The 27629-nt window shown below is 50.0% G+C and overlaps 1 protein-coding gene across 1 annotated transcript in view; it reads right to left on the reverse strand.

Annotated features, from left to right (window-relative positions):
• LOC135575139 (oxysterol-binding protein-related protein 3-like) overlaps window positions 1-27629 on the reverse strand; it is a 379659-nt gene that overhangs the window by 45135 nt on the left and 306895 nt on the right. The window contains exons 9-12 of the mRNA XM_065027453.1: window positions 24816-24911; window positions 24368-24533; window positions 17945-18078; window positions 11136-11246 (exon numbers count right to left, since the gene is read on the reverse strand). Of these exons, the coding sequence (XP_064883525.1) occupies window positions 11136-11246; window positions 17945-18078; window positions 24368-24533; window positions 24816-24911 (507 nt within the window). The remainder of the gene's footprint in view (window positions 1-11135; window positions 11247-17944; window positions 18079-24367; window positions 24534-24815; window positions 24912-27629) is intronic.

Here is a 27629-nt window from a genome sequence, read left to right on the forward strand (position 1 = left end):
CCAGAGGGCGACCCAGACAGTACTGTTGACCAGGGCCCAGAGGGGGACCCAGACAGTACTGTTGACCAGGGCCCAGAGGGGGACCCAGACAGTACTGTTGACCAGGGCCCAGAGGGGGACCCAGACAGTACTGTTGACCAGGACCCAGAGGGGGACCCAGACAGTACTGTTGACCAGGGCCCAGAGGGGGACCCAGACAGTACTGTTGACCAGGACCCAGACAGTACTGTTTACCAGGGCCCAGAGGGGGACCCAGACAGTACTGTTGACCAGGACCCAGACAGTACTGTTGACCAGGGCCCAGAGGGGACCCAGACAGTACTGTTAACCAGGGCCCAGAGGGGGACCCAGACAGTACTGTTGACCAGGGCCCAGAGGGGACCCAGACAGTACTGTTGACCAGGGCCCAGAGGGGGACCCAGACAGTACTGTTGACCAGGACCCAGAGGGGGACCCAGGCAGTACTGTTGACCAGGGCCCAGAGGGGGACCCAGACAGTACTGTTGACCAGGACCCAGACAGTACTGTTTACCAGGGCCCAGAGGGGGACCCAGACAGTACTGTTGACCAGGACCCAGACAGTACTGTTGACCAGGGCCCAGAGGGGACCCAGACAGTACTGTTAACCAGGGCCCAGAGGGGACCCAGACAGTACTGTTGACCAGGGCCCAGAGGGGACCCAGACAGTACTGTTGACCAGGGCCCAGAGGGCGACCCAGACAGTACTGTTGACCAGGGCCCAGAGGGGACCCAGATAGTACTGTTGACCAGGGCCCAGAGGGGGACCCAGACAGTACTGTTGACCAGGACCCAGAGGGGGACCCAGACAGTACTGTTGACCAGAGCCCAGAGGGGGACCCAGACAGTACTGTTGACCAGGGCCCAGAGGGGGACCCAGACAGTACTGTTGACCAGGGCCCAGAGGGGGACCCAGACAGTACTGTTGACCAGGGCCCAGAGGGCGACCCAGACGGTACTGTTGACCAGGGCCCAGAGGGGGACCCAGACAGTACTGTTGACCAGGGCCCAGAGGGGACCCAGACAGTACTGTTGACCAGGGCCCAGAGGGGACCCAGACAGTACTGTTGACCAGGGCCCAGAGGGGGACCCAGACAGTACTGTTGACCAGGACCCAGAGGGGACCCAGACAGTACTGTTGACCAGGGCCCAGAGGGGGACCCAGACAGTACTGTTGACCAGGACCCAGACAGTACTGTTTACCAGGGCCCAGAGGGGACCCAGACAGTACTGTTGACCAGGACCCAGACAGTACTGTTGACCAGGGCCCAGAGGGGGACCCAGACAGTACTGTTAACCAGGGCCCAGAGGGGGACCCAGACAGTACTGTTGACCAGGGCCCAGAGGGGGACCCAGACAGTACTGTTGACCAGGGCCCAGAGGGGGACCCAGACAGTACTGTTGACCAGGGCCCAGAGGGGGACCCAGACAGTACTGTTGACCAGGACCCAGACAGTACTGTTTACCAGGGCCCAGAGGGGGACCCAGACAGTACTGTTGACCAGGACCCAGACAGTACTGTTGACCAGGGCCCAGAGGGGGACCCAGACAGTACTGTTAACCAAGGCCCAGAGGGGGACCCAGACAGTACTGTTGACCAGGGCCCAGAGGGGGACCCAGACAGTACTGTTGACCAGGGCCCAGAGGGCGACCCAGACAGTACTGTTGACCAGGGCCCAGAGGGGGACCCAGATAGTACTGTTGACCAGGGCCCAGAGGGGGACCCAGACAGTACTGTTGACCAGGCACCAGAGGGCGACCCAGTCAGTACTGTTGACCAGGGCCCAGAGGGGGCCCCAGACAGTACTGTTGACCAGGGCCCAGAGGGGGACCCAGACAGTACTGTTGACCAGGACCCAGAGGGGGACCCAGACAGTACTGTTGACCAGGGCCCAGAGGGGGACCCAGACAGTACTGTTGACAAGGACCCAGACAGTACTGTTGACCAGGGCCCAGAGGGGGACCCAGACAGTACTGTTAACCAGGGCCCAGAGGGGGACCCAGACAGTACTGTTGACCAGGGCCCAGAGGGGGACCCAGACAGTACTGTTGACCAGGGCCCAGAGGGGGACCCAGACAGTACTGTTGACCAGGGCCCAGAGGGGGACCCAGACAGTACTGTTGACCAGGGCCCAGAGGGCGACCCAGACAGTACTGTTGACCAGGGCCCAGAGGGGGACCCAGACAGTACTGTTGACCAGGGCCCAGAGGGGGACCCAGACAGTACTGTTGACCAGGGCCCAGAGGGGGACCCAGACAGTACTGTTGACCAGGACCCAGACAGTACTGTTGACCAGGGACCAGAGGGGGACCCAGACAGTACTGTTGACCAGGGCCCAGAGGGGGACCTAGACAGTACTGTTGACCAGGTCCCAGACAGTACTGTTGACCAGGGCCCAGAGGGGGACCCAGACAGTACTGTTGACCAGGACCCAGACAGTGTTGTTGACCAGGGCCCAGAGAGGGACCCAGACAGTGTTGTTGACCAGGGCCCAGAGGGGGACCTAGACAGTGTTGTTGACCAGGGCCCAGAGGGGGACCTAGACAGTACTGTTGACCAGGGCCCAGAGGGGGACCCAGACAGTACTGTTGACCCGGACCCAGAGGGGGAGCCAGACAGTACTGTTGACCAGGACCCAGACAGTACTGTTGACCAGGGCCCAGAGGGGGACCCAGACAGTACTGTTGACCAGGACCCAGACAGTACTGTTGACCAGGGCCCAGAGGGGGACCCAGACAGTACTGTTGACCAGGACCCAGACAGTGTTGTTGACCAGGGCCCAGAGAGGGACCCAGACAGTGTTGTTGACCAGGGCCCAGAGGGGGACCTAGACAGTGTTGTTGACCAGGGCCCAGAGGGGGACCTAGACAGTACTGTTGACCAGGGCCCAGAGGGGGACCCAGACAGTACTGTTGACCCGGACCCAGAGGGGGGGCCAGACAGTACTGTTGACCAGGACCCAGACAGTACTGTTGACCAGGGCCCAGAGGGGGACCCAGACGGTACTGTTGACCAGGACCCAGACAGTACTGTTGACCAGGGCCCAGAGAGGGACCCAGACAGTACTGTTGACCAGGACCCAGACAGTACTGTTTACCAGGGCCCAGAGGGCGACCCAGACAGTACTGTTGACCAGGGCCCAGAGGGGGACCCAGACAGTACTGTTGACCAGGGCCCAGAGGGGGACCCAGACAGTACTGTTGACCAGGGCCCAGAGGGGGACCCAGACAGTACTGTTGACCAGGGCCCAGAGGGGGACCCAGACAGTACTGTTGACCAGGACCCAGAGGGGGACCCAGACAGTACTGTTGACCAGGGCCCAGAGGGGGACCTAGACAGTACTGTTGACCAGGTCCCAGACAGTACTGTTGACCAGGGCCCAGCGGGGGACCCAGACAGTACTGTTGACCAGGACCCAGACAGTGTTGTTGACCAGGGCCCAGAGAGGGACCCAGACAGTGTTGTTGACCAGGGCCCAGAGGGGGACCTAGACAGTGTTGTTGACCAGGGCCCAGAGGGGGACCTAGACAGTACTGTTGACCAGGGCCCAGAGGGGGACCCAGACAGTACTGTTGACCCGGACCCAGAGGGGGGGCCAGACAGTACTGTTGACCAGGACCCAGACAGTACTGTTGACCAGGGCCCAGAGGGGGACCCAGACGGTACTGTTGACCAGGACCCAGACAGTACTGTTGACCAGGGCCCAGAGAGGGACCCAGACAGTACTGTTGACCAGGACCCAGAGGGGGACCCAGACAGTACTGTTGACCAGAGCCCAGAGGGGGACCCAGACAGTACTGTTGACCAGGGCCCAGAGGGGGACCCAGACAGTACTGTTGACCAGGGCCCAGAGGGGTACCCAGACAGTACTGTTGACCAGGGCCCAGAGGGCGACCCAGACAGTACTGTTGACCAGGGCCCAGAGGGGGACCCAGACAGTACTGTTGACCAGGGCCCAGAGGGGGACCCAGACAGTACTGTTGACCAGGGCCCAGAGGGGGACCCAGACAGTACTGTTGACCAGGGCCCAGAGGGGGACCCAGACAGTACTGTTGACCAGGACCCAGAGGGGGACCCAGACAGTACTGTTGACCAGGGCCCAGAGGGGGACCCAGACAGTACTGTTGACCAGGACCCAGACAGTACTGTTTACCAGGGCCCAGAGGGGGACCCAGACAGTACTGTTGACCAGGACCCAGACAGTACTGTTGACCAGGGCCCAGAGGGGGACCCAGACAGTACTGTTAACCAGGGCCCAGAGGGGGACCCAGACAGTACTGTTGACCAGGACCCAGACAGTGTTGTTGACCAGGGCCCAGAGGGGGACCCAGACAGTGTTGTTGACCAGGGCCCAGAGGGGGACCTAGACAGTGTTGTTGACCAGGGCCCAGAGGGGGACCTAGACAGTACTGTTGACCAGGGCCCAGAGGGGGACCCAGACAGTACTGTTGACCCGGACCCAGAGGGGGAGCCAGACAGTACTGTTGATCAGGACCCAGACAGTACTGTTGACCAGGGCCCAGAGGGGGACCCAGACAGTACTGTTGACCAGGACCCAGACAGTACTGTTGACCAGGACCCAGAGGGGGACCCAGACAGTACTGTTGACCAGAGCCCAGAGGGGGACCCAGACAGTACTGTTGACCAGGGCCCAGAGGGGGACCCAGACAGTACTGTTGACCAGGGCCCAGAGGGGGACCCAGACAGTACTGTTGACCAGGGCCCAGAGGGCGACCCAGACAGTACTGTTGACCAGGGCCCAGAGGGGGACCCAGACAGTACTGTTGACCAGGGCCCAGAGGGGGACCCAGACAGTACTGTTGACCAGGGCCCAGAGGGGGACCCAGACAGTACTGTTGACCAGGGCCCAGAGGGGGACCCAGACAGTACTGTTGACCAGGACCCAGAGGGGGACCCAGACAGTACTGTTGACCAGGGCCCAGAGGGGGACCCAGACAGTACTGTTGACCAGGACCCAGACAGTACTGTTTACCAGGGCCCAGAGGGGGACCCAGACAGTACTGTTGACCAGGACCCAGACAGTACTGCTGACCAGGGCCCAGAGGGGGACCCAGACAGTACTGTTAACCAGGGCCCAGAGGGGGACCCAGACAGTACTGTTGACCAGGGCCCAGAGGGGGACCCAGACAGTACTGTTGACCAGGGCCCAGAGGGCGACCCAGACAGTACTGTTGACCAGGGCCCAGAGGGGGACCCAGACAGTACTGTTGACCAGGGCCCAGACAGTACTGTTGACCAGGACCCAGACAGTACTGTTGACCAGGGCCCAGAGGGGGACCCAGACAGTACTGTTGACCCGGACCCAGAGGGGGAGCCAGACAGTACTGTTGACCAGGACCCAGACAGTACTGTTGACCAGGGCCCAGAGGGGGACCCAGACAGAACTGTTGACCAGGACCCAGACAGTGCTGTTGACCAGGCCCCAGAGGGGGACCCAGACAGTACTGTTGACCAGGACCCAGAGGGGGACCCAGACAGTACTGTTGACCAGAGCCCAGAGGGGGACCCAGACAGTACTGTTGACCAGGGCCCAGAGGGGGACCCAGACAGTACTGTTGACCAGGGCCCAGAGGGGGACCTAGACAGTGTTGTTGACCAGGGCCCAGAGGGCGACCCAGACAGTACTGTTGACCAGGGCCCAGAGGGGGACCCAGACAGTACTGTTGACCAGGGCCCAGAGGGGGACCCAGACAGTACTGTTGACCAGGGCCCAGAGGGGGACCCAGACAGTACTGTTGACCAGGGCCCAGAGGGGACCCAGACAGTACTGTTGACCAGGACCCAGAGGGGGACCCAGACAGTACTGTTGACCCAGACAGTACTGTTGACCAGGGCCCAGAGGGGGACCCAGACAGTACTGTTGACCAGGACCCAGACAGTACTGTTTACCAGGGCCCAGAGGGGGACCCAGACAGTACTGTTGACCAGGACCCAGACAGTACTGTTGACCAGGGCCCAGAGGGGGACCCAGACAGTACTGTTAACCAGGGCCCAGAGGGGGACCCAGACAGTACTGTTGACCAGGGCCCAGAGGGGGACCCAGACAGTACTGTTGACCAGGGCCCAGAGGGCGACCCAGACAGTACTGTTGACCAGGGCCCAGAGGGGACCCAGACAGTACTGTTGACCAGGACCCAGAGGGGGACCCAGACAGTACTGTTGACCAGGACCCAGAGGGGGACCCAGACAGTACTGTTGACCAGGGCCCAGAGGGGACCCAGACAGTACTGTTGACCAGGGCCCAGAGGGGACCCAGACAGTACTGTTGACCAGGGCCCAGAGGGGGACCCAGACAGTACTGTTGACCAGGACCCAGAGGGGGACCCAGACAGTACTGTTGACCAGGGCCCAGAGGGGGACCCAGACAGTACTGTTGACCAGGGCCCAGAGGGGGACCCAGACAGTACTGTTGACCAGGGCCCAGAGGGCGACCCAGACAGTACTGTTAACCAGGGCCCAGAGGGGGACCCAGACAGTACTGTTGACCAGGGCCCAGAGGGGGACCCAGACAGTACTGTCGACCAGGACCCAGACAGTACTGTTGACCAGGGCCCAGAGGGGGACCCAGACAGTACTGTTGACCAGGGCCCAGAGGGGGACCCAGACAGTACTGTTGACCAGGGCCCAGAGGGGGACCCAGACAGTACTGTTGACCAGGACCCAGAGGGGGACCCAGACAGTACTGTTGACCAGGGCCCAGAGGGGGACCCAGACAGTACTGTTGACCAGGACCCAGACAGTACTGTTTACCAGGGCCCAGAGGGGGACCCAGACAGTACTGTTGACCAGGACCCAGAGGGGGACCCAGACAGTACTGTTGACCAGACCCAGAGGGAGACCCAGACAGTACTGTTGACCAGGGCCCAGAGGGGGACCCAGACAGTACTGTTGACCAGGGCCCAGAGGGGGACCCAGACAGTACTGTTGACAAGGACCCAGACAGTACTGTTGACCAGGGCCCAGAGGGGGACCCAGACAGTACTGTTAACCAGGGCCCAGAGGGGGACCCAGACAGTACTGTTGACCAGGGCCCAGAGGGGGACCCAGACAGTACTGTTGACCAGGGCCCAGAGGGGGACCCAGACAGTACTGTTGACCAGGGCCCAGAGGGGGACCCAGACAGTACTGTTGACCAGGACCCAGAGGGGGACCCAGACAGTACTGTTGACCAGGGCCCAGAGGGGGACCCAGACAGTACTGTTGACCAGGACCCAGACAGTACTGTTGACCAGGGCCCAGAGGGGGACCCAGACAGTACTGTTGACCAGGACCCAGAGGGGGACCTAGACAGTACTGTTGACCAGGTCCCAGACAGTACTGTTGACCAGGGCCCAGAGGGGGACCCAGACAGTACTGTTGACCAGGGCCCAGAGGGGGACCCAGACAGTACTGTTGACCAGGACCCAGACAGTACTGTTTACCAGGGCCCAGAGGGGGACCCAGACAGTACTGTTGACCAGGACCCAGACAGTACTGTTGACCAGGGCCCAGAGGGGGACCCAGACAGTACTGTTAACCAGGGCCCAGAGGGGGACCCAGACAGTACTGTTGACCAGGGCCCAGAGGGGGGACCCAGACAGTACTGTTGACCAGGGCCCAGAGGGGACCCAGACAGTACTGTTGACCAGGGCCCAGAGGGGGACCCAGACAGTACTGTTGACCAGGGCCCAGAGGGGGACCCAGACAGTACTGTTGACCAGGACCCAGAGGGGGACCCAGACAGTACTGTTGACCAGGGCCCAGAGGGGGACCCAGACAGTACTGTTGACCAGGACCCAGACAGTACTGTTGACCAGGGCCCAGAGGGGGACCCAGACAGTACTGTTGACCAGGACCCAGAGGGGGACCTAGACAGTACTGTTGACCAGGTCCCAGACAGTACTGTTGACCAGGGCCCAGAGGGGGACCCAGACAGTACTGTTGACCAGGGCCCAGAGGGGGACCCAGACAGTACTGTTGACCAGGACCCAGACAGTACTGTTTACCAGGGCCCAGAGGGGGACCCAGACAGTACTGTTGACCAGGACCCAGACAGTACTGTTGACCAGGGCCCAGAGGGGGACCCAGACAGTACTGTTAACCAGGGCCCAGAGGGGGACCCAGACAGTACTGTTGACCAGGGCCCAGAGGGGGACCCAGACAGTACTGTTGACCAGGGCCCAGAGGGCGACCCAGACAGTACTGTTGACCAGGGCCCAGAGGGGGACCCAGACAGTACTGTTGACCAGGGCCCAGAGGGGGACCCAGACAGTACTGTTGACCAGGACCCAGAGGGGGACCTAGTGTTGACCAGGACCCAGACAGTACTGTTGACCAGAGGGGGACCCAGACAGTACTGTTGACCAGGGCCCAGAGGGGGACCCAGACAGTACTGTTGACCAGGACCCAGAGGGGGACCCAGACAGTACTGTTGACCAGGGCCCAGAGGGGGACCCAGACAGTACTGTTGACCAGGGCCCAGAGGGGGACCCAGACAGTACTGTTGACCAGGGCCCAGAGGGCGACCCAGACAGTACTGTTAACCAGGGCCCAGAGGGGGACCCAGACAGTACTGTTGACCAGGGCCCAGAGGGGGACCCAGACAGTACTGTCGACCAGGACCCAGAGGGGGACCCAGACAGTACTGTTGACCAGGGCCCAGAGGGGGACCCAGACAGTACTGTTGACCAGGGCCCAGAGGGGGACCCAGACAGTACTGTTGACCAGGGCCCAGAGGGGGACCCAGACAGTACTGTTGACCAGGACCCAGAGGGGGACCCAGACAGTACTGTTGACCAGGGCCCAGAGGGGGACCCAGACAGTACTGTTGACCAGGACCCAGACAGTACTGTTTACCAGGGCCCAGAGGGGGACCCAGACAGTACTGTTGACCAGGACCCAGACAGTACTGTTTACCAGGGCCCAGAGGGGGACCCAGACAGTACTGTTGACCAGGGCCCAGAGGGGGACCCAGACAGTACTGTTAACCAGGGCCCAGAGGGGGACCCAGACAGTACTGTTGACCAGGGCCCAGAGGGGGACCCAGACAGTACTGTTGACCAGGGCCCAGAGGGGACCCAGACAGTACTGTTGACCAGGGCCCAGAGGGGACCCAGACAGTACTGTTGACCAGGGCCCAGAGGGGACCCAGACAGTACTGTTGACCAGGGCCCAGAGGGCGACCCAGACAGTACTGTTGACCAGGGCCCAGAGGGGGACCCAGACAGTACTGTTGACCAGGGCCCAGAGGGGGACCCAGACAGTACTGTTGACCAGGACCCAGACAGTACTGTTGACCAGGGCCCAGAGGGGGACCCAGACAGTACTGTTAACCAGGGCCCAGAGGGGGACCCAGACAGTACTGTTGACCAGGGCCCAGAGGGGGACCCAGACAGTACTGTTGACCAGGGCCCAGAGGGGGACCCAGACAGTACTGTTGACCAGGGCCCAGAGGGGGACCCAGACAGTACTGTTGACCAGGACCCAGAGGGGGACCCAGACAGTACTGTTGACCAGGGCCCAGAGGGGGACCCAGACAGTACTGTTGACCAGGACCCAGACAGTACTGTTGACCAGGGCCCAGAGGGGGACCCAGACAGTACTGTTGACCAGGACCCAGAGGGGGACCTAGACAGTACTGTTGACCAGGTCCCAGACAGTACTGTTGACCAGGGCCCAGAGGGGGACCCAGACAGTACTGTTGACCAGGACCCAGACAGTGTTGTTGACCAGGGCCCAGAGGGGGACCCAGACAGTACTGTTGACCAGGACCCAGACAGTGTTGTTGACCAGGGCCCAGAGGGGGACCCAGACAGTGTTGTTGACCAGGGCCCAGAGGGGGACCTAGACAGTGTTGTTGACCAGGGCCAGAGGGGGACCTAGACAGTACTGTTGACCAGGGCCCAGAGGGGGACCCAGACAGTACTGTTGACCCGGACCCAGAGGGGGAGCCAGACAGTGCATTAGGCCTACTTGTTGATTCCCTCATGCCTCTGTGGACCAATTAATGATGAGGAAACAGGGAAGCCTTCCTCTGAGGAAACTCTGGCAATAACAGAATCACTAACTGTGTGTGTGTGTGTGTGTGTTTGTTTTGTATGTGTGCATGTGCGTGTGTGTGGGGGCATGTGTGTGTGTGTGGGAATGTGTGTGTGTGTGGGCATGTGAGTGTGTGTGAGTATTGGAAGCATCCAGGGATGTGATCAACAGGATCAAGCTGTACCCTATCATCAGATCTGATTAAATGTGTGTGTGTGTGTGTGTGTGTGTGTGTGTGTGTGTGAGCTCTTAAGGATAACAACTGACTCTGAACAGAAGGAGATGTGTTTACAACTAACAATCCCTTCAGTCTAATCAGTTGTTGTCTCAACACTCAGCTTGATAAGTAGGAGTTGGAGCTGTCAACACTACGCCTCCATATTGTAACAGTTAGGAGTAGAAAACACTGCTGAACCTGTTACTCTGTAACAACTAAGGAGATGTTGTGATGATAACCACTCATCATTACAGAGGGGCTGACCAAGCAGTGAGTGGGACAACACCTGTTGTATTGGGACTAAGGCCAGCAGATGTTTTTATAATCATATAGCCTGTTCTCACTGGATAATAATGATGATGATCACGGTTGGAAAAGTCTGTTAAGTTTCTAGGTTTTTCCAGAAATCACCGTTTAGATTCCTAGAATTGGGAGGGAAAATGCATAAAATCCAGAATCCTCTAGAATCCAGAATCCTCTGGAATCCAGAATCCTCTGGAATCCAGAATCCTCTAGAATGCAGAATCCTCTGGAATCCAGAATCCTCTGGAATCCAGAATCCTCTAGAATCCAGAATCCTCTAGAATGCAGAATCCTCTGGAATCCAGAATCCTCTAGAATCCAGAATCCTCTAGAATGCAGAATCCTCTAGAATCCAGAATCCTCTGGAATCCAGAATCCTCTAGAATCCAGAATCCTCTAGAATGCAGAATCCTCTAGAATGCAGAATCCTCTGGAATCCAGAATCCTCTAGAATCCAGAATCCTCTGACACGTTAGCGGAATTTTGTAAACCTGATGATGCTGATGTGGGAGGGAGGGTGTGTCATCATGCACGTCATCATGCACGTCCCACACCCACCTGTAGGGGACCAGAGAGGTTTATGAGCCCAGTGGAGGGTTCTGGGACGCAGCTGGACTCAGCGTGAATGTTGCTCAGCCGCTCTCTCAGTTCAGAGTTCTGGGCTATAGCCTGGATGGAACAACAAAGAACCAGTGTTCTGTTTCAGCACACAGCCACACACACACACACACACAATGCTGGGATGTATTCATTAGTGCACACCGTAGCAAAACCTTTTGCAGCAGAAAAATGAAAAACGAGTGTTTCTTATTGGACACATCCTCTGTGTTGCAGTCTGTTATCTTCTGTTTGGTGCATAGTGAATATGACCCTGGGACACCAAAACACCACTTATCTCTACTGATTGGTATGATTCATACTTTTTTATTTTCCTAATCAAACATTTTCTATCAAACATTTTCCACAATACTGTTTCTACCAATTCAAAAATATAAATATATGTGATTCTGCACAAATACAGCCAACCACTTATAGATTGTGTCAATGGATTCATCATGTACTGAAAACAGGTGCTGTATGAACACAGCTGTGGGGAAGATGTGATGAGGTGCCTAGAAATGTCTCCCCAATAAGCTCTGAGAAGACCCAAACAAGATGAGATCTGCCTCATCAGTAGTATGAGTGGTTAAGAACAGAGGTGTCTTTCAAGAGTGACTTAGAGAGGCAAGACATCGAACAACATACAATGTCACTTCCTTCCAGACACTGATATGCCATTAGGGCTGGAGGTTATGGATGAAGACCGTCATGAATAAATTAAATAACCGTCATAACCGTAAAAAAAATGTGGAACGAACAGCTGACTGAAGACGGGATGACCAGGCACTATTGTGGTTGAGTCCGTTTCTGCGATAACTTGATGTAACTTGTTGCTCCTTGCTGAAACAAGCAGTCTTCGGTTGCCGAGACAACACCTCCCTCCCTGCAGCATCAGCACACATAGAAATAGAATGAATAGAATGGGCTTGGAACCTCTAACCCTCTAAGCCCCGCCCCCCTTGTTTACTGTTGCGACCTCGGACAACATTTTCCCGGCAAGACCAATTCCCCATTCAACCACTGGTGAAATCCCCTCACAACGATCTCAAACTGTGTTTCTAATACACAATGAAATGAAACATACACTAACCTTTGCTAATCAGGAAACTCTTGGGTTTGTTGTGGCGGACTGTCACTACGATTGCTTCACGGAAACGCGGTACAATTATATTTGTAGTGTAGCTAGCCACTGAATGTAGGGAAGTCAAATGTTCAGGCTGCTGCACAGTCACTATGGAAACTAGTCTAGAGCGCATGGTTGACTTGTGTTTAGTAACATTTTAAAACTCTCTCCATGGTTAAAGACAGTGAGAAACATATGTAATTGTTATAAAAACCTGTGAGTGTGCTTCATACAGTATACTACGGCTATGACTGGTTGTCATCTAACGTCAGGTAGATGTAGGACACCAAAGTTCCTAGAGGTTTGTCTGTTAGAAGACGCTGCAATGTCGCCTCTGCTATTGTCCCAGTTCCATTAATTTCAATTCAATATCAATGTGAGGGATTCATTTGCACAAAGCTATTTGATTACAGTAGAACAAGCTAATCCATTTGTGTCTTGAGTGACAGCTTGGTAAATATTGTGAGCAGTTTATAAGGCACTAATTTAGCACAATTACAAGTCACCTGAATACAAGTGTGACACGTGTGTGTCGGGAGGAACTTTTATGTCTTGATCTTCAAAATATCATGACTTATTTCAGCAAACTGATTATCCAAGAAAGAAGAGGAATAGACGGCCAGTCAATAACACAATAGAAAAATCTATATACAGTGTGTGCCAATGTAGTAAGATTAGGGAGGTAAGGCAATAAATAGGGCATAGTGGCGAAATAATGACAATTTAGCATTAACACTGGAGTGATAGATCTGCAAATGATGATGTGCAAGTAGAGATACTGGGGTGCAAAAGAGCAAAACAAATAAAAATAACAATATGGGGATGAGGTAGTTGGGTGGGCTATTTACAGATGGGCTATGTACAGGTGCAGTGATCGGTAAGCTGCTCTGACAGCTGATGCTTATAGTTAGTGAGGGAGATATAAGTCTCCAGATTTAGCTTTTGTCTAGTTTGAGAAACAGACGCCTCACAAGTCCTCAACTGGCAGCTTCATTAAATAGTACCCACAAAACACCAGTCTCAACGTCAACAGTGAAGAGGTGACTCCGGGATGCTGGCCTTCTAGGCAGAGTTCCTCTGTCCAGTGTCTGTGTTCTTTTGCCCATCTTAATCTTTTCTTTTTATTGGCCAGTCTGAGATATGGCTTCTTCGTTTGCCAATCTCCCTAGAAAGCCAGCATCCCAGAGTCACCTATTCACTGTTGACATTGAGACTGGTGTTTTGTGGATACTATTTAAATGAAGCTGCCAGTTGAGGACTTGTGAGGCATCTGTTTCTCAAACTAGACACTCTGATGTACTTGTCCTCTTGCTCAGTTGTGCACCAGGACCTCCCACTCCTCTTTCTATTCTGGTTAGGGCCAGTTTGCGCTGTTCTGTCAAGGAAGTGGTACACGGCATTGTACGAGATGTTCAGTTTCTTGGCAATTTCTCGCATGGAAAAGCCTTCACCCACAAATGCCTTCATCCAGCTGTAAACGGCAGAAAAATCTGCCGTTTCCAGCTACAATAGTCATTTACAATATTAACAATGTCTACACTGTATTTCTGATCTATTTTATTTTATTTTAATGGACAAAAAAATAGCTTTTCTTTAAAAAATAAGGACATTTCTAAGTGGACCCAAACTTCTGAACGTTAGTATACATCTAGAGAAAACAAGTTGTATTAAGTGGCTAGCTAGCTACCGTCAGAGTAAGTTGGTTTAGGCCTAGTTTTCAGAGTCATTTTTAGTAAGCAGAGTGTGTTGGCAGGAAGTGCTGACAGGAAGGCCTTAATCTCACACACACCCATGAAGAAGTTTCACTTAAACTCACAAACGGAGCACAGATGAGTATGAACATTGAGAGAAATAATGGACATGGAATATCCCCAGGTCAGACTCCTTCTAAAAGGAGGAGAGGTAACCACAGTGATAGGGGGCTCTGATCATTATGAGATAATGGACGTTGAATATCCCCAGGTCAGACTCCTTCTAAAAGGAGGAGAGGTAACCACAGTGATAGGGGGCTCGGATCATTATGAGGTAATGCTCATATCATTTGGTATTGGAACCCACACCCTCTTCGGGGGTTAGGGGCAACTTGCGTCACGGCTCGCAGGAGCCTGTGCTTTAAGAAAGGGTAAGGAAAAATGTGTGGTTAGTGGTTGACTGAAAAATCCCCTTTAAGGGTTAAGAGCGGGATTGCAGATGCAAGATCTTGTAGGGGGACAAAAAAACAAACACTAATGTAAAATATACTGTGTCAGTAAAATGTATATAGTATGTATAAGCTGGAAGTAGAAGCCTAAATGTTGTTGTACATTAGTTTACTCCAATTAGGGAAGGGGTGGTAGGGTTAGGGGACTGGTACCGTATGTATTTATTTAAAAACATACAGTACCAGTCTAAAGTTTGGACACTCATTCCAGGGTTGTTCTTTATTTGTACTATTTTCCACATTGTAGAATAATAGTGAAGACATTACAACTATGAAATATCACATATGGAATCATGTAGTAACCAAAATAGTGTTAAACAAATCAAAATACATTTATATTTCAGATTCTTCAAACTAGCCACTCTTGAATGAGTAGGTGTGTCCAAACTTTTGAGTGGTACAATATATATTTTGCAGAGGCGTCAGAAAACCCACAACGCTTTTTTTTAGCCGATGAGTGAGGGGCGTTGCTATGGCCACAGATGCAAGTGTTAACCATAAATACAGTGGGGCAAAAAAGTATTTAGTCAGCCACCAATTGTGCAAGTTATCCCACTTAAAAAAGATGAGAGAGGCCTGTAATTTTCATCATAGGTACACTTCAACTATGACAGACAAAATAAGAAAAAAAAATCCAGAAAATCACATTGTAGGATTTTTTATGAATTTATTTTGAAAATTATTCTCCCACTTAAAAAAATATTTTTGGGGGAGAACTTGCACAATTGGTGGCTGACTACATACTTTTTTGCCCCACTGTACATGGTTGACTAGATGAGAACTTGCATAAGGCTTATATCTATATTTTAGAACATCAGATGTTGATTATTTTGGAGGCTGCCATCACGAAAAAGGGAACAAACCACTTTTCAGTTAGTTAAAGGATACTTCTGGATGTTGGTAATGAAGCCGTGTATCTACTTCCCCAGATCCAGATCAACTCCTGGATCCCTTTTTAATGTCTCTGTGTGGGTAATGAAGCCGTGTATCTACTTCCCCAGATCCAGATCAACTCCTGGATCCCTTTTTAATGTCTCTGTGTGGGTAATGAAGCCGTGTATCTACTTCCCCAGGGCCAGATCAACTCCTGGATCCCTTTTTAATGTCTCTGTGTGGGTAATGAAGCCGTGTATCTACTTCCCCAGGGCCAGATCAACTCCTGGATCCCTTTTTAATGTCTCTGTGTGGGTAATGAAGCCGTGTATCTACTTCCCCAGGGCCAGATCAACTCCTGGATCCCTTTTTAATGTCTCTGTGTGCAGTTTAAAGGAAGTTGCAACGGTACAAAACCAAAGATATTGATCCGTTTCAAGCAATCAATCTTATGTCATCGTGATGACTGTAAACTTTTATACTAACATCACCAATCTGAGGTAAAAAGAATGTGTAATTCCACTCAATTTTATGGGGTGAAAATGCCAGCTTGTGTAAGGTAGTAACACAAACTGTCCCCATTAGGGAAATATACAATCATTTTACATGGCAAAATAATTCAACATGTCAATTTCAGATGATAATATATGTTGCCCACTCACAAACTATTGCAACAATGACATCTATTTCTCACTCATTTAACCATTTAGAGTTTAAAACTACTCTGAAACACAGTTGAAGCTCAAGACCAGAGACTCCATAGACTCTGTGTAGCAGCCTGGACGTGTGGCGGCCCTTCTAATATTTTCTAATGCCAGTTGAGTTGAATCCTGCTTTTACTTCCTACTCGTACGTCCTGCGTTAATCCTATGGGTTCACCTGCAATGGCTGCCAGTCCACCCATTATGCCATCACTGACTTGACTGGGGAACTCGTTCTATTCATTCTATATCTATAGTAGCACATGCAGGCCGGAGTGGAGGAGAGGAGAATATGCCCCAACCAAGCACAGCTGCAGGCTTATGGACATGTTTGTAGTGCAGAGCATTGTGCAAAGGGAAAAATATATCATCTTGCAGTTTGTTTTAATGTTCACTTTTTAAAAATGTTTTGAAGCAGGTTCTCTTATTGAGTTCAGAAGATCTCTTTCACAAGGGAAACAACAGCAAAAGAAAACCCCATCACAGTCACACAACTCTAGTGTTTTCTTACTTCCTGGTAGTTCTCTGAGTCTCAGTTTAAATAACTCTAGTGTTATCTTACTACCTGGTAGTTATCTGAGTCTCAGTATAAATAACTCTAGTGTTTTCTTACTTCCTGGTAGTCCTCTGAGTCCCAGTATAAATAACTCTAGTGTTTTCTTACTACCTGGTAGTTCTCTGAGTCCCAGTATAAATAACTCTAGTGTTTTCTTACTACCTGATAGTTCTCTGAGTCCCAGTATAAATAACTCTAGTGTTTTCTTACTACCTGGTAGTCCTCTGAGTCTCAGTATAAATAACTCTAGTGTTTTCTTACTTCCTGGTAGATCTCTGAGTCTCAGTATAAATAACTCTAGTGTTTTCTTACTACCTGGTAGTTCTCTGAGTCCCAGTATAAATAACTCTAGTGTTTTCTTACTTCCTGGTAGTCCTCTGAGTCTCAGTATAAATAACTCAGAGGTTGAAACATATGAAACACAATCATGTTAAAACCTACAATATAAACTCTAGCTGGGGAAGGAAGGAGGTAAGGAAGGAAGGAAGGACAGAGGGAGGGACAGATGTAAAGAGGGAGGGAAGGCTGTAAAAGTGGGAGGGAAGGCTGTAAAAGAGGGAGGGAAGGCTGTAAAAGAGGGAGGGAAGGCTGTAAAAGAGGGAGGGAATGCTGGAAAAGAGGGAGGGAAGGCTGGAAAGAGGGAGGGAAGGCTGGAAAAGAGGGAGGGAAGGCTGGAAAGAGGGAGGGAAGGCTGGAAAGAGAGAAGGAAGGAGGGAGGAAAGGCTGTAAAAGAGGGAGGGAAGGCTGGAAAAGAGGGAGGGAAGGCTGGAAAAGAGGGAGGGAAGGCTGGAAAGAGGAAGGGAAGGCTGGAAAGAGAGAAGGAAGGAGGGAGGGAAGGCTGTAAAGAGGGAAGGAAGGACAGAGGGAACGCTGTAAAAGAGGGAGGGAAGGCTGGAAAGAGGGAAGGAAGGAGGGAGGGAAGGCTGGAAAGAGGGAGGGACGGAGGGAAGGCTGTAAAAGAGGGAGGGAAGGCTGTAAAAGAGGGAGGGAAGGCTGTAAAAGAGGGAGGGAAGGCTGTAAAAGAGGGAGGGAATTCTGTAAAAGAGGGAGGGAAGGCTGTAAAAGAGGGAGGGAATTCTGTAAAAGAGGGAGGGAAGGAGTGAGGCCCTGACTACAGGACTGAATGTGAGACTGTGTGTGTTCAGGTGGGTACACAGCCAGTAATCCCCAGTAACTGGCTTGTCAGCAGACACTGGTGTGGGAGGACAGGCTACCAGGGTACAATGGCAAGTCAAAAGGAGAGACACGTCAATTCTCCCTGACTGAAGACCTACAGTGCAGTGACAGAGTGAGAGGTGTGGGAGGGGATCTTACCGAGGACAGAGCGTTCTTCAGACCCATAATCCCTGGAGAGGTAGGGGGGCATGTGTCTTGGTGGTCCAGCACCTGTTTTAACTTCTCCTTCTCAGAGGTGAGAGCGCTCAGGGCTGACTTCATGGTGGCATACACTGAATAGAATAAAATAGAATAAAATAGAAGAGAGAGAGAGAGAGAGAGAGAGAGAGAGAGAGAGAGAGAGAGAGAGAGAGAGAGAGAGAGAGACAGAGAGAGAGAGAGAGAGAGAGAGAGAGAGAGAGAGAGAGAAAGAGAGAGAGAGAGAGAGAGAGAGAGAGAGAGAGAGAGAGAGAAAGAAAGAGAGCGAGAGAGAGAGAGAGACAGAGAGAGAGAGAGAGAGAGAGAGAGAGAGAGAGAGAGAGAGAGAGAGAGAGAAAGAAAGAGAGCGAGAGAGAGAGACAGAGAGAGAGAGAGAGAGAGAGAGAGAGAAAGAAAGAGAGCGAGAGAGAGAGACAGAGAGAGAGAGAGAGAGAGAGAGAGAGAGAGAGAGAGAGAGAGAGAGAGAAAGAAAGAGAGCGAGAGAGAGAGAGAGACAGAGAGAGAGAGAGAGAGAGAGAGAGTGAGTGAGTGAGTGAGTGAGTGGGTGGGGGCAGAGAGAGAGAGAGAGAGAGAGACAGAGAGAGAGAGAGAGAGAGAGAGAGAGAGAGAAAGAAAGAGAGCGAGAGAGAGAGACAGAGAGAGAGAGAGAGAGAGAGAGAGAGAGAGAGAGAGAGAGAGAGAGAGAGAGAGAGAGAGAGAGAGAGAGAGAGAGACAGAGAGAGATAGATAATGACTCCTTTAACAACAATTAGCTAGGTTTCAATAATTCAGTGTAAGGCCTCAGAGGATGTCTCCTCCATTAATAACTGAGAACCTACAATGTAGAAGTCTGGGGTTCCTGCTCAGCTGAGGGAGCATCTGATTGAGATCTTTTACCCCCTGAGTCTCAATCAGAGGTTATCACTGCCCTCCTGTCATTCACATCAACACTCTCTATCAGTTGTGTTATGGCACAGATTGCACACTATGATGACACCACTGACAGCCTGCTGTAATTACTGCTAATGGAACGCTTCAGAGTCAATCAGCACTTCTCTGCCTCATCTCTGCTCAATGGGCTATTTTCATATTAGCATTTTTAGACAATGTTACTATGTTAATATGTCATTCTGGGAGATGAGGCGATAGCGTCCATTTCCTATTTTAACCCAATTTAAATTGTCAACCTGCTCGTCGAACATCTCATGTTTCTGGGAAGGCTTTCCACTAGATCTTGGAACATTGCTGCTTCCATTCAGCCACAAGTGTATGTGGGTGTCCACATACTTTATATAATGTTATTACACAAAATGCGAGTGGCGGCATACTAAATCAAAAACAAAGTGTCTCCTATTAAGATCTATTGGGTGTCCGTGACAGAGGACTTGTACATTCTCATGTCTGTTATGTCTCTGTGTTGTTGTGTTTAGGACCCCAGGAAGACTAGCTGTCATCATGTCTGTTATGTCTCTGTGTTGTTGGGTTCATGACCCCATGAAGACTAGCTGTCATCATGTCTGTTATGTCTCTGTGTTGTTGTGTTCAGGAAGACTAGCTGTCATCATGTCTGTTATGTATCTGTGTTGTTGTGTTCAGGACCCCAGGAAGACTAGCTGTCATCATGTCTGTTATGTCTCTGTGTTGTTGGGTTCAGGAAGACTAGCTGTCATCATGTCTGTTATGTCTCTGTGTTGTTGTGTTCAGGAAGACTAGCTGTCATCATGTCTGTTATGTCTCTGTGTTGTTGTGTTCAGGAAGACTAGCTGTCATCATGTCTGTTATGTCTCTGTGTTGTTGTGTTCAGGACCCCAGGAAGACTAGCTGTCATCATGTCTGTTATGTCTCTGTGTTGTTGGGTTCAGGAAGACTAGCTGTCATCATGTCTGTTATGTCTCTGTGTTGTTGGGTTCAGGAAGACTAGCTGTCATCATGTCTGTTATGTCTCTGTGTTGTTGTGTTCAGGAAGACTAGCTGTCATCATGTCTGTTATGTCTCTGTGTTGTTGGGTTTAGGACCCCAGGAAGACTAGCTGTCATCATGTCTGTTATGTCTCTGTGTTGTTGGGTTCAGGAAGACTAGCTGTCATCATGTCTGTTATGTCTCTGTGTTGTTGGGTTCATGACCCCAGGTAGACTAGCTGTCATCATGTCTGTTATGTCTCTGTGTTGTTGTGTTCAGGACCCCAGGAAGACTAGCTGTCATCATGTCTGTTATGTCTCTGTGTTGTTGGGTTCAGGACCCCAGGAAGACTAGCTGTCATCATGTCTGTTATGTCTCTGTGTTGTTGTGTTTAGGACCCCAGGAAGACTAGCTGTCATCATGTCTGTTATGTCTCTGTGTTGTTGGGTTCAGGACCCCAGGAAGACTAGCTGTCATCATGTCTGTTATGTCTCTGTGTTGTTGGGTTCAGGAAGATTAGCTGTCATCATGTCTGTTATGTCTCTGTGTTGTTGGGTTCATGACCCCAGGAAGACTAGCTGTCATCATGTCTGTTATGTCTCTGTGTTGTTGTGTTCAGGACCCCAGGAAGACTAGCTGTCATCATGTCTGTTATGTCTCTGTGTTGTTGTGTTCAGGAAGACTAGCTGTCATCATGTCTGTTATGTCTCTGTGTTGTTGGGTTCAGGAAGACTAGCTGTCATCATGTCTGTTATGTCTCTATGTTGTTGGGTTCATGACCCCAGGAAGACTAGCTGTCATCATGTCTGTTATGTCTCTGTGTTGTTGGGTTCAGGAAGACTAGCTGTCATCTTGTCTGTTATGTCTCTGTGTTGTTGTGTTTAGGACCCCAGGAAGACTAGCTGTCATCATGTCTGTTATGTCTCTGTGTTGTTGGGTTCAGGAAGACTAGCTGTCATCTTGTCTGTTATGTCTCTGTGTTGTTGTGTTTAGGACCCCAGGAAGACTAGCTGTCATCATGTCTGTTATGTCTCTGTGTTGTTGTGTTTAGGACCCCAGGAAGACTAGCTGTCATCATGTCTGTTATGTCTCTGTGTTGTTGTGTTCAGGAAGACTAGCTGTCATCATGTCTGTTATGTCTCTGTGTTGTTGGGTTCAGGACCCCAGGAAGACTAGCTGTCATCATGTCTGTTATGTCTCTGTGTTGTTGTGTTTAGGACCCCAGGAAGACTAGCTGTCATCATGTCTGTTATGTCTCTGTGTTGTTGGGTTCAGGAAGACTAGCTGTCATCATGTCTGTTATGTCTCTGTGTTGTTGTGTTCAGGACCCCAGGAAGACTAGCTGTCATCATGTCTGTTATGTCTCTGTGTTGTTGTGTTTAGGACCCCAGGAAGACTAGCTGTCATCATGTCTGTTATGTCTCTGTGTTGTTGTGTTTAGGACCCCAGGAAGACTAGCTGTCATCATGTCTGTTATGTCTCTGTGTTGTTGGGTTCAGACCCCAGGAAGACTAGGACCCCAGGAAGACTAGCTGTCATCATGTCTGTTATGTCTCTGTGTTGTTGTGTTCAGGAAGACTAGCTGTCATCATGTCTGTTATGTCTCTGTGTTGTTGGGTTCAGGAAGACTAGCTGTCATCTTGTCTGTTATGTCTCTGTGTTGTTGTGTTTAGGACCCCAGGAAGACTAGCTGTCATCATGTCTGTTATGTCTCTGTGTTGTTGTGTTTAGGACCCCAGGAAGACTAGCTGTCATCATGTCTGTTATGTCTCTGTGTTGTTGTGTTCAGGAAGACTAGCTGTCATCATGTCTGTTATGTCTCTGTGTTGTTGGGTTCAGGAAGACTAGCTGTCATCATGTCTGTTATGTCTCTGTGTTGTTGGGTTCATGACCCCAGGTAGACTAGCTGTCATCATGTCTGTTATGTCTCTGTGTTGTTGTGTTCAGGAAGACTAGCTGTCATCATGTCTGTTATGTCTCTGTGTTGTTGGGTTCAGGAAGACTAGCTGTCATCATGTCTGTTATGTCTCTATGTTGTTGGGTTCATGACCCCAGGAAGACTAGCTGTCATCATGTCTGTTATGTCTCTGTGTTGTTGGGTTCAGGAAGACTAGCTGTCATCTTGTCTGTTATGTCTCTGTGTTGTTGTGTTTAGGACCCCAGGAAGACTAGCTGTCATCATGTCTGTTATGTCTCTGTGTTGTTGGGTTCAGGAAGACTAGCTGTCATCTTGTCTGTTATGTCTCTGTGTTGTTGTGTTTAGGACCCCAGGAAGACTAGCTGTCATCATGTCTGTTATGTCTCTGTGTTGTTGTGTTTAGGACCCCAGGAAGACTAGCTGTCATCATGTCTGTTATGTCTCTGTGTTGTTGTGTTCAGGAAGACTAGCTGTCATCATGTCTGTTATGTCTCTGTGTTGTTGGGTTCAGGACCCCAGGAAGACTAGCTGTCATCATGTCTGTTATGTCTCTGTGTTGTTGTGTTTAGGACCCCAGGAAGACTAGCTGTCATCATGTCTGTTATGTCTCTGTGTTGTTGGGTTCAGGAAGACTAGCTGTCATCATGTCTGTTATGTCTCTGTGTTGTTGTGTTCAGGACCCCAGGAAGACTAGCTGTCATCATGTCTGTTATGTCTCTGTGTTGTTGTGTTTAGGACCCCAGGAAGACTAGCTGTCATCATGTCTGTTATGTCTCTGTGTTGTTGTGTTTAGGACCCCAGGAAGACTAGCTGTCATCATGTCTGTTATGTCTCTGTGTTGTTGGGTTCAGGACCCCAGGAAGACTAGCTGTCATCATGTCTGTTATGTCTCTGTGTTGTTGTGTTCAGGAAGACTAGCTGTCATCATGTCTGTTATGTCTCTGTGTTGTTGTGTTCAGGAAGACTAGCTGTCATCATGTCTGTTATGTCTCTGTGTTGTTGTGTTCAGGACCCCAGGAAGACTAGCTGTCATCATGTCTGTTATGTCTCTGTGTTGTTGGGTTCAGGAAGACTAGCTGTCATCATGTCTGTTATGTCTCTGTGTTGTTGTGTTTAGGACCCCAGGAAGACTAGCTGTCATCATGTCTGTTATGTCTCTGTGTTGTTGTGTTTAGGACCCCAGGAAGACTAGCTGTCATCATGTCTGTTATGTCTCTGTGTTGTTGTGTTTAGGACCCCAGGAAGACTAGCTGTCATCATGTCTGTTATGTCTCTGTGTTGTTGGGTTCAGGACCCCAGGAAGACTAGCTGTCATCATGTCTGTTATGTCTCTGTGTTGTTGTGTTCAGGACCCCAGGAAGACTAGCTGTCATCATGTCTGTTATGTCTCTGTGTTGTTGTGTTCAGGAAGACTAGCTGTCATCATGTCTGTTATGTCTCTGTGTTGTTGGGTTCATGACCCCAGGAAGACTAGCTGTCATCATGTCTGTTATGTCTCTGTGTTGTTGGGTTCAGGAAGACTAGCTGTCATCATGTCTGTTATGTCTCTGTGTTGTTGTGTTTAGGACCCCAGGAAGACTAGCTGTCATCATGTCTGTTATGTCTCTGTGTTGTTGGGTTTAGGACCCCAGGAAGACTAGCTGTCATCATGTCTGTTATGTCTCTGTGTTGTTGTGTTTAGGACCCCAGGAAGACTAGCTGTCATCATGTCTGTTATGTCTCTGTGTTGTTGGGTTTAGGACCCCAGGAAGACTAGCTGTCATCATGTCTGTTATGTCTCTGTGTTGTTGTGTTCAGGAAGACTAGCTGTCATCATGTCTGTTATGTCTCTGTGTTGTTGTGTTTAGGACCCCAGGAAGACTAGCTGTCATCATGTCTGTTATGTCTCTGTGTTGTTGGGTTCAGGACCCCAGGAAGACTAGCTGTCATCATGTCTGTTATGTCTCTGTGTTGTTGTGTTTAGGACCCCAGGAAGACTAGCTGTCATCATGTCTGTTATGTCTCTGTGTTGTTGTGTTTAGGACCCCAGGAAGACTAGCTGTCATCATGTCTGTTATGTCTCTGTGTTGTTGGGTTTAGGACCCCAGGAAGACTAGCTGTCATCATGTCTGTTATGTCTCTGTGTTGTTGGGTTTAGGACCCCAGGAAGACTAGCTGTCATCATGTCTGTTATGTCTCTGTGTTGTTGGGTTTAGGACCCCAGGAAGACTAGCTGTCATCATGTCTGTTATGTCTCTGTGTTGTTGTGTTCAGGAAGATTAGCTGTCATCATGTCTGTTATGTCTCTGTGTTGTTGTGTTTAGGACCCCTGGAAGACTAGCTGTCGTCATGGCATCAGCTAATCATAATAAAGATGACAAATGAAAGATGGTTGTTAGCGATGCTATCTCCTATTAGGAGCTATTGGTTGTTGGAGACAGAGAGAGAGTATTTACGGTTGTTAGCGATGCTATCTCCTATTGGGAGCTATTGGTTGTTGGAGACAGAGAGAGAGTATTTACGGTTGTTAGCAATGCTATCTCCTATTAGGAGCTATTGGTTGTTGGAGACAGAGAGAGAGTACTTACGGTTGTTAGCGACGCGGCAGAAGTCCTCCTGTAGTTTGGCTACGTCTATAGGAGAGTCCATATAGGGAGGTTCAGGGTAGGCCTTCGCAGTCCCCAGGGCTGCAGTAGAGAGGTTGGGGTTGGAGGCGTGGAGACGGACGGAGCCAGATGAGATGCAACTGGGAACCTGGGATGGAACAGGAACAGGAAGCAGACGAACAGAAATGTATCTTCCATTTTCCAAATAGTGGATGAACACACACATTTTGAGGCACAGAAGTTGCAAGTGAGGTTAAGTGAACTATCCATGAAATAAAGAACAGATACCCACACACTGATGAATGTTCCCCCAGTTCCCTCGTGCAACGCTTTGACCCGAAGGTCTCCGTCGGGTTTAACCCACGTGAACGGGTTTTTTAAAGGGCAACTATTCAAACATTTCAACTGACTGTGTTTCCTTTTACAGCACCTGCAGTGTTGTTTTCACATCTTTGCCGTAGTTTTTAGAACCACGCCATTTCCTTGGGGGCCTTTTTTCCTTTTTGGGGGTGTCAAATGTAGAAGCCTGAATAGAATAAAAGAGAGATAGAGAGAGAGAGAGATAGAGAAATAGAAGAGAGATAGAGAGAGAGAGAGAGAGAGAGGGAGAACGAGAGAGAGAGGGAGAACGAGAGAGAGAACGAGAGAGAGAACGAGAGAGAGAGAGAGAGAACGAGAGAGAGAGAGAGAGAGAGAGAGAGAACGAGAGAAGGAGAGGGAGAGAGAGAGAGAACGAGAGAGAGAGAGAGAGAGAGAGAGAGAGAGAGAGAGAGAGAGAGAAGAGAGAGAGAGAGAGAGAGAGAGAGAGAGAGAGAACGAGAGAGAGAGAGAGAGAGAGAGAGAGAGAGAGAGAGAGAACGAGAGAGAGAGAGAACGGGAGAGAACGAGAGAACGAGAGAGAGAGAGAGAGAGAGAGAGAGAGAGAACGAGAGAGAGGGAGAGAGAGAGAGAGAGAGAACGAGAGAGAGGGAGAGAGAGGGAGAGAGAGAGAAAAAAAGTTTATTTTAAGGAATGACTGATAGAGAAAATTATGTGTTCTATATTAAGCAGAGAACTGAAAAGATACAAGATAATTCAAAACAACTTCAAGAGAAAAGAGAAGTCTTAAAATTCCTCCTGTCACTGAGTGCAGTGCTTTATGTCAGTAACTATCTATACGTCCTAAATGCCTCCCTATTCCCTATATAGTGAACTCTTTTTGACCAGTGCACTATATAGGGAATAGGGTGCCATTTGGGATACACCCAGTAAGTGCACTTCTACATCAGTAACTATAAAAGTACAACTTGTTTCAGTAATACCTTCATCAACCTGGCATTCCTGAAGTATACTACAAAGTAAATAAATGCCTTTCGTTTACAATGTGGAATCAGATGATGAAAGAGGACCAGCTTTTAACACTGTATCTGGATGGAATGATAAACATGTCTGCCACATTTACATCTGAGTCATGTACTGTAGCAGACACTCTTCTCCAGAGAGACTTACAGTCAGTGCAATCAACTAGGGTCAGTAGGAAAACACCACCACATATCACAGTTATTATAAGTAGACTCTTCTTGGAAATAGCTGCAATCACTTGAATACGTGGCGTGATGAAAAACATGTAGGCAAAAGACTACCATCATCAGTCTACAGACTAGATTACTACTGTCATCACCCTACACCATCAGTCTACAGACTAGATTACTACCATCATCAGTCATCACCATCATCAGTCTACAGACTAGATTACTACCATCATCAGTCTACAGACTAGATTACTACTGTCATCACCCTACATCATCAGTCTACAGACTAGATTACTAATGTCATCAGCCTACACCATCAGTCTACAGACTAGATTACTACTGTCATTACCCTACACCATCAGTCTACAGACTAGATTACTACTGTCATCACCCTACATCATCAGTCTACAGACTAGATTACTAATGTCATCAGCCTACACCATCAGTCTACAGACTAGATTACTACTGTCATTACCCTACACCATCAGTCCACAGACTAGATTACTACTGCCGTCACCCTACATCATCAGTCTACAGACTAGATTACTACCATCATCAGTATACAGACTAGATTACTACTGTCATCAGCCTACATCATCAGTCTACAGACTAGATTACTACCATCATCACCCTACATCATCAGTCTACAGACTAGATTACTACCATCATCACCCTACATCATCAGTCTACAGACTAGATTACTAATGTCATCACCCTACATCATCAGTCTACAGACTAGATTACTAATGTCATCAGTCTACAGACTATATTACTAATGTCATCAGTCTACAGACTAGATTACTACTGCCGTCACCCTACATCATCAGTCTACAGACTCTAATGATTATTACTGTCATCACCCTACATCATCAGTCTACAGACTAGATTACTACTGTCATCAGCCTACATCATCAGTCTACAGACTAGATTACTACTGTCATCACCCTCAATCATCATCAGTCTACAGACTAGATTACTAGCATCATCACAGACTAGATTACTACATCATCAGTCTACAGACTAGATTACTACCATCATCAGTCTACAGACTAGATTACTACCATCATCAGTCTACATCATCAATCTACAGACTAGATTACTACTGTCATCAGTCTACAGACTAGATTACTACCATCATCAGTCTACAGACTAGATTACTACTGTCATCAGTCTACATCATCAGTCTACAGACTAGATTACTACCATCATCAGTCTACAGACTAGATAACTACTGTCATCAGTCTACAGACTAGATTACTACCATCATCAGTCTACAGACTAGATTACTACTGTCATCAGTCTACATCATCAGTCTACAGACTAGATTACTACTGTCATCAGTCTACATCATCAGTCTACAGACTAGATTACTACTGTCATCAGTCTACATCATCAGTCATCACTCAGTCTCATCAGACTAGATTACTACCATCATCGGTCTACAGACTAGATTCAAGTTGAAGTCGGCTGTCCATTGTTACTGAGTATACCAAACATTAGGAACACCTTGTATTGAGGTACACCCTGTTTGGCCCTCAGAACAGCCTCAGTTCATCAGGACATGGAGTCTACAAGGTGTCCAAAGCGTTCCACAGGGATGCTGGCCCATGTTGACTCTCCAAGGTGTCCAAAGCGTTCCACAGGGATGCTGGCCCATGTTGACTCTACAAGGTGTCCAAAGCGTTCCACAGGGATGCTGGCCCATGTTGACTCTACAAGGTCTCCAAAGCGTT

Source organism: Oncorhynchus nerka, linkage group LG14, assembly GCF_034236695.1.
Source record: "Oncorhynchus nerka isolate Pitt River linkage group LG14, Oner_Uvic_2.0, whole genome shotgun sequence".
Taxonomy (NCBI): Eukaryota; Metazoa; Chordata; class Actinopteri; order Salmoniformes; family Salmonidae; genus Oncorhynchus; species Oncorhynchus nerka.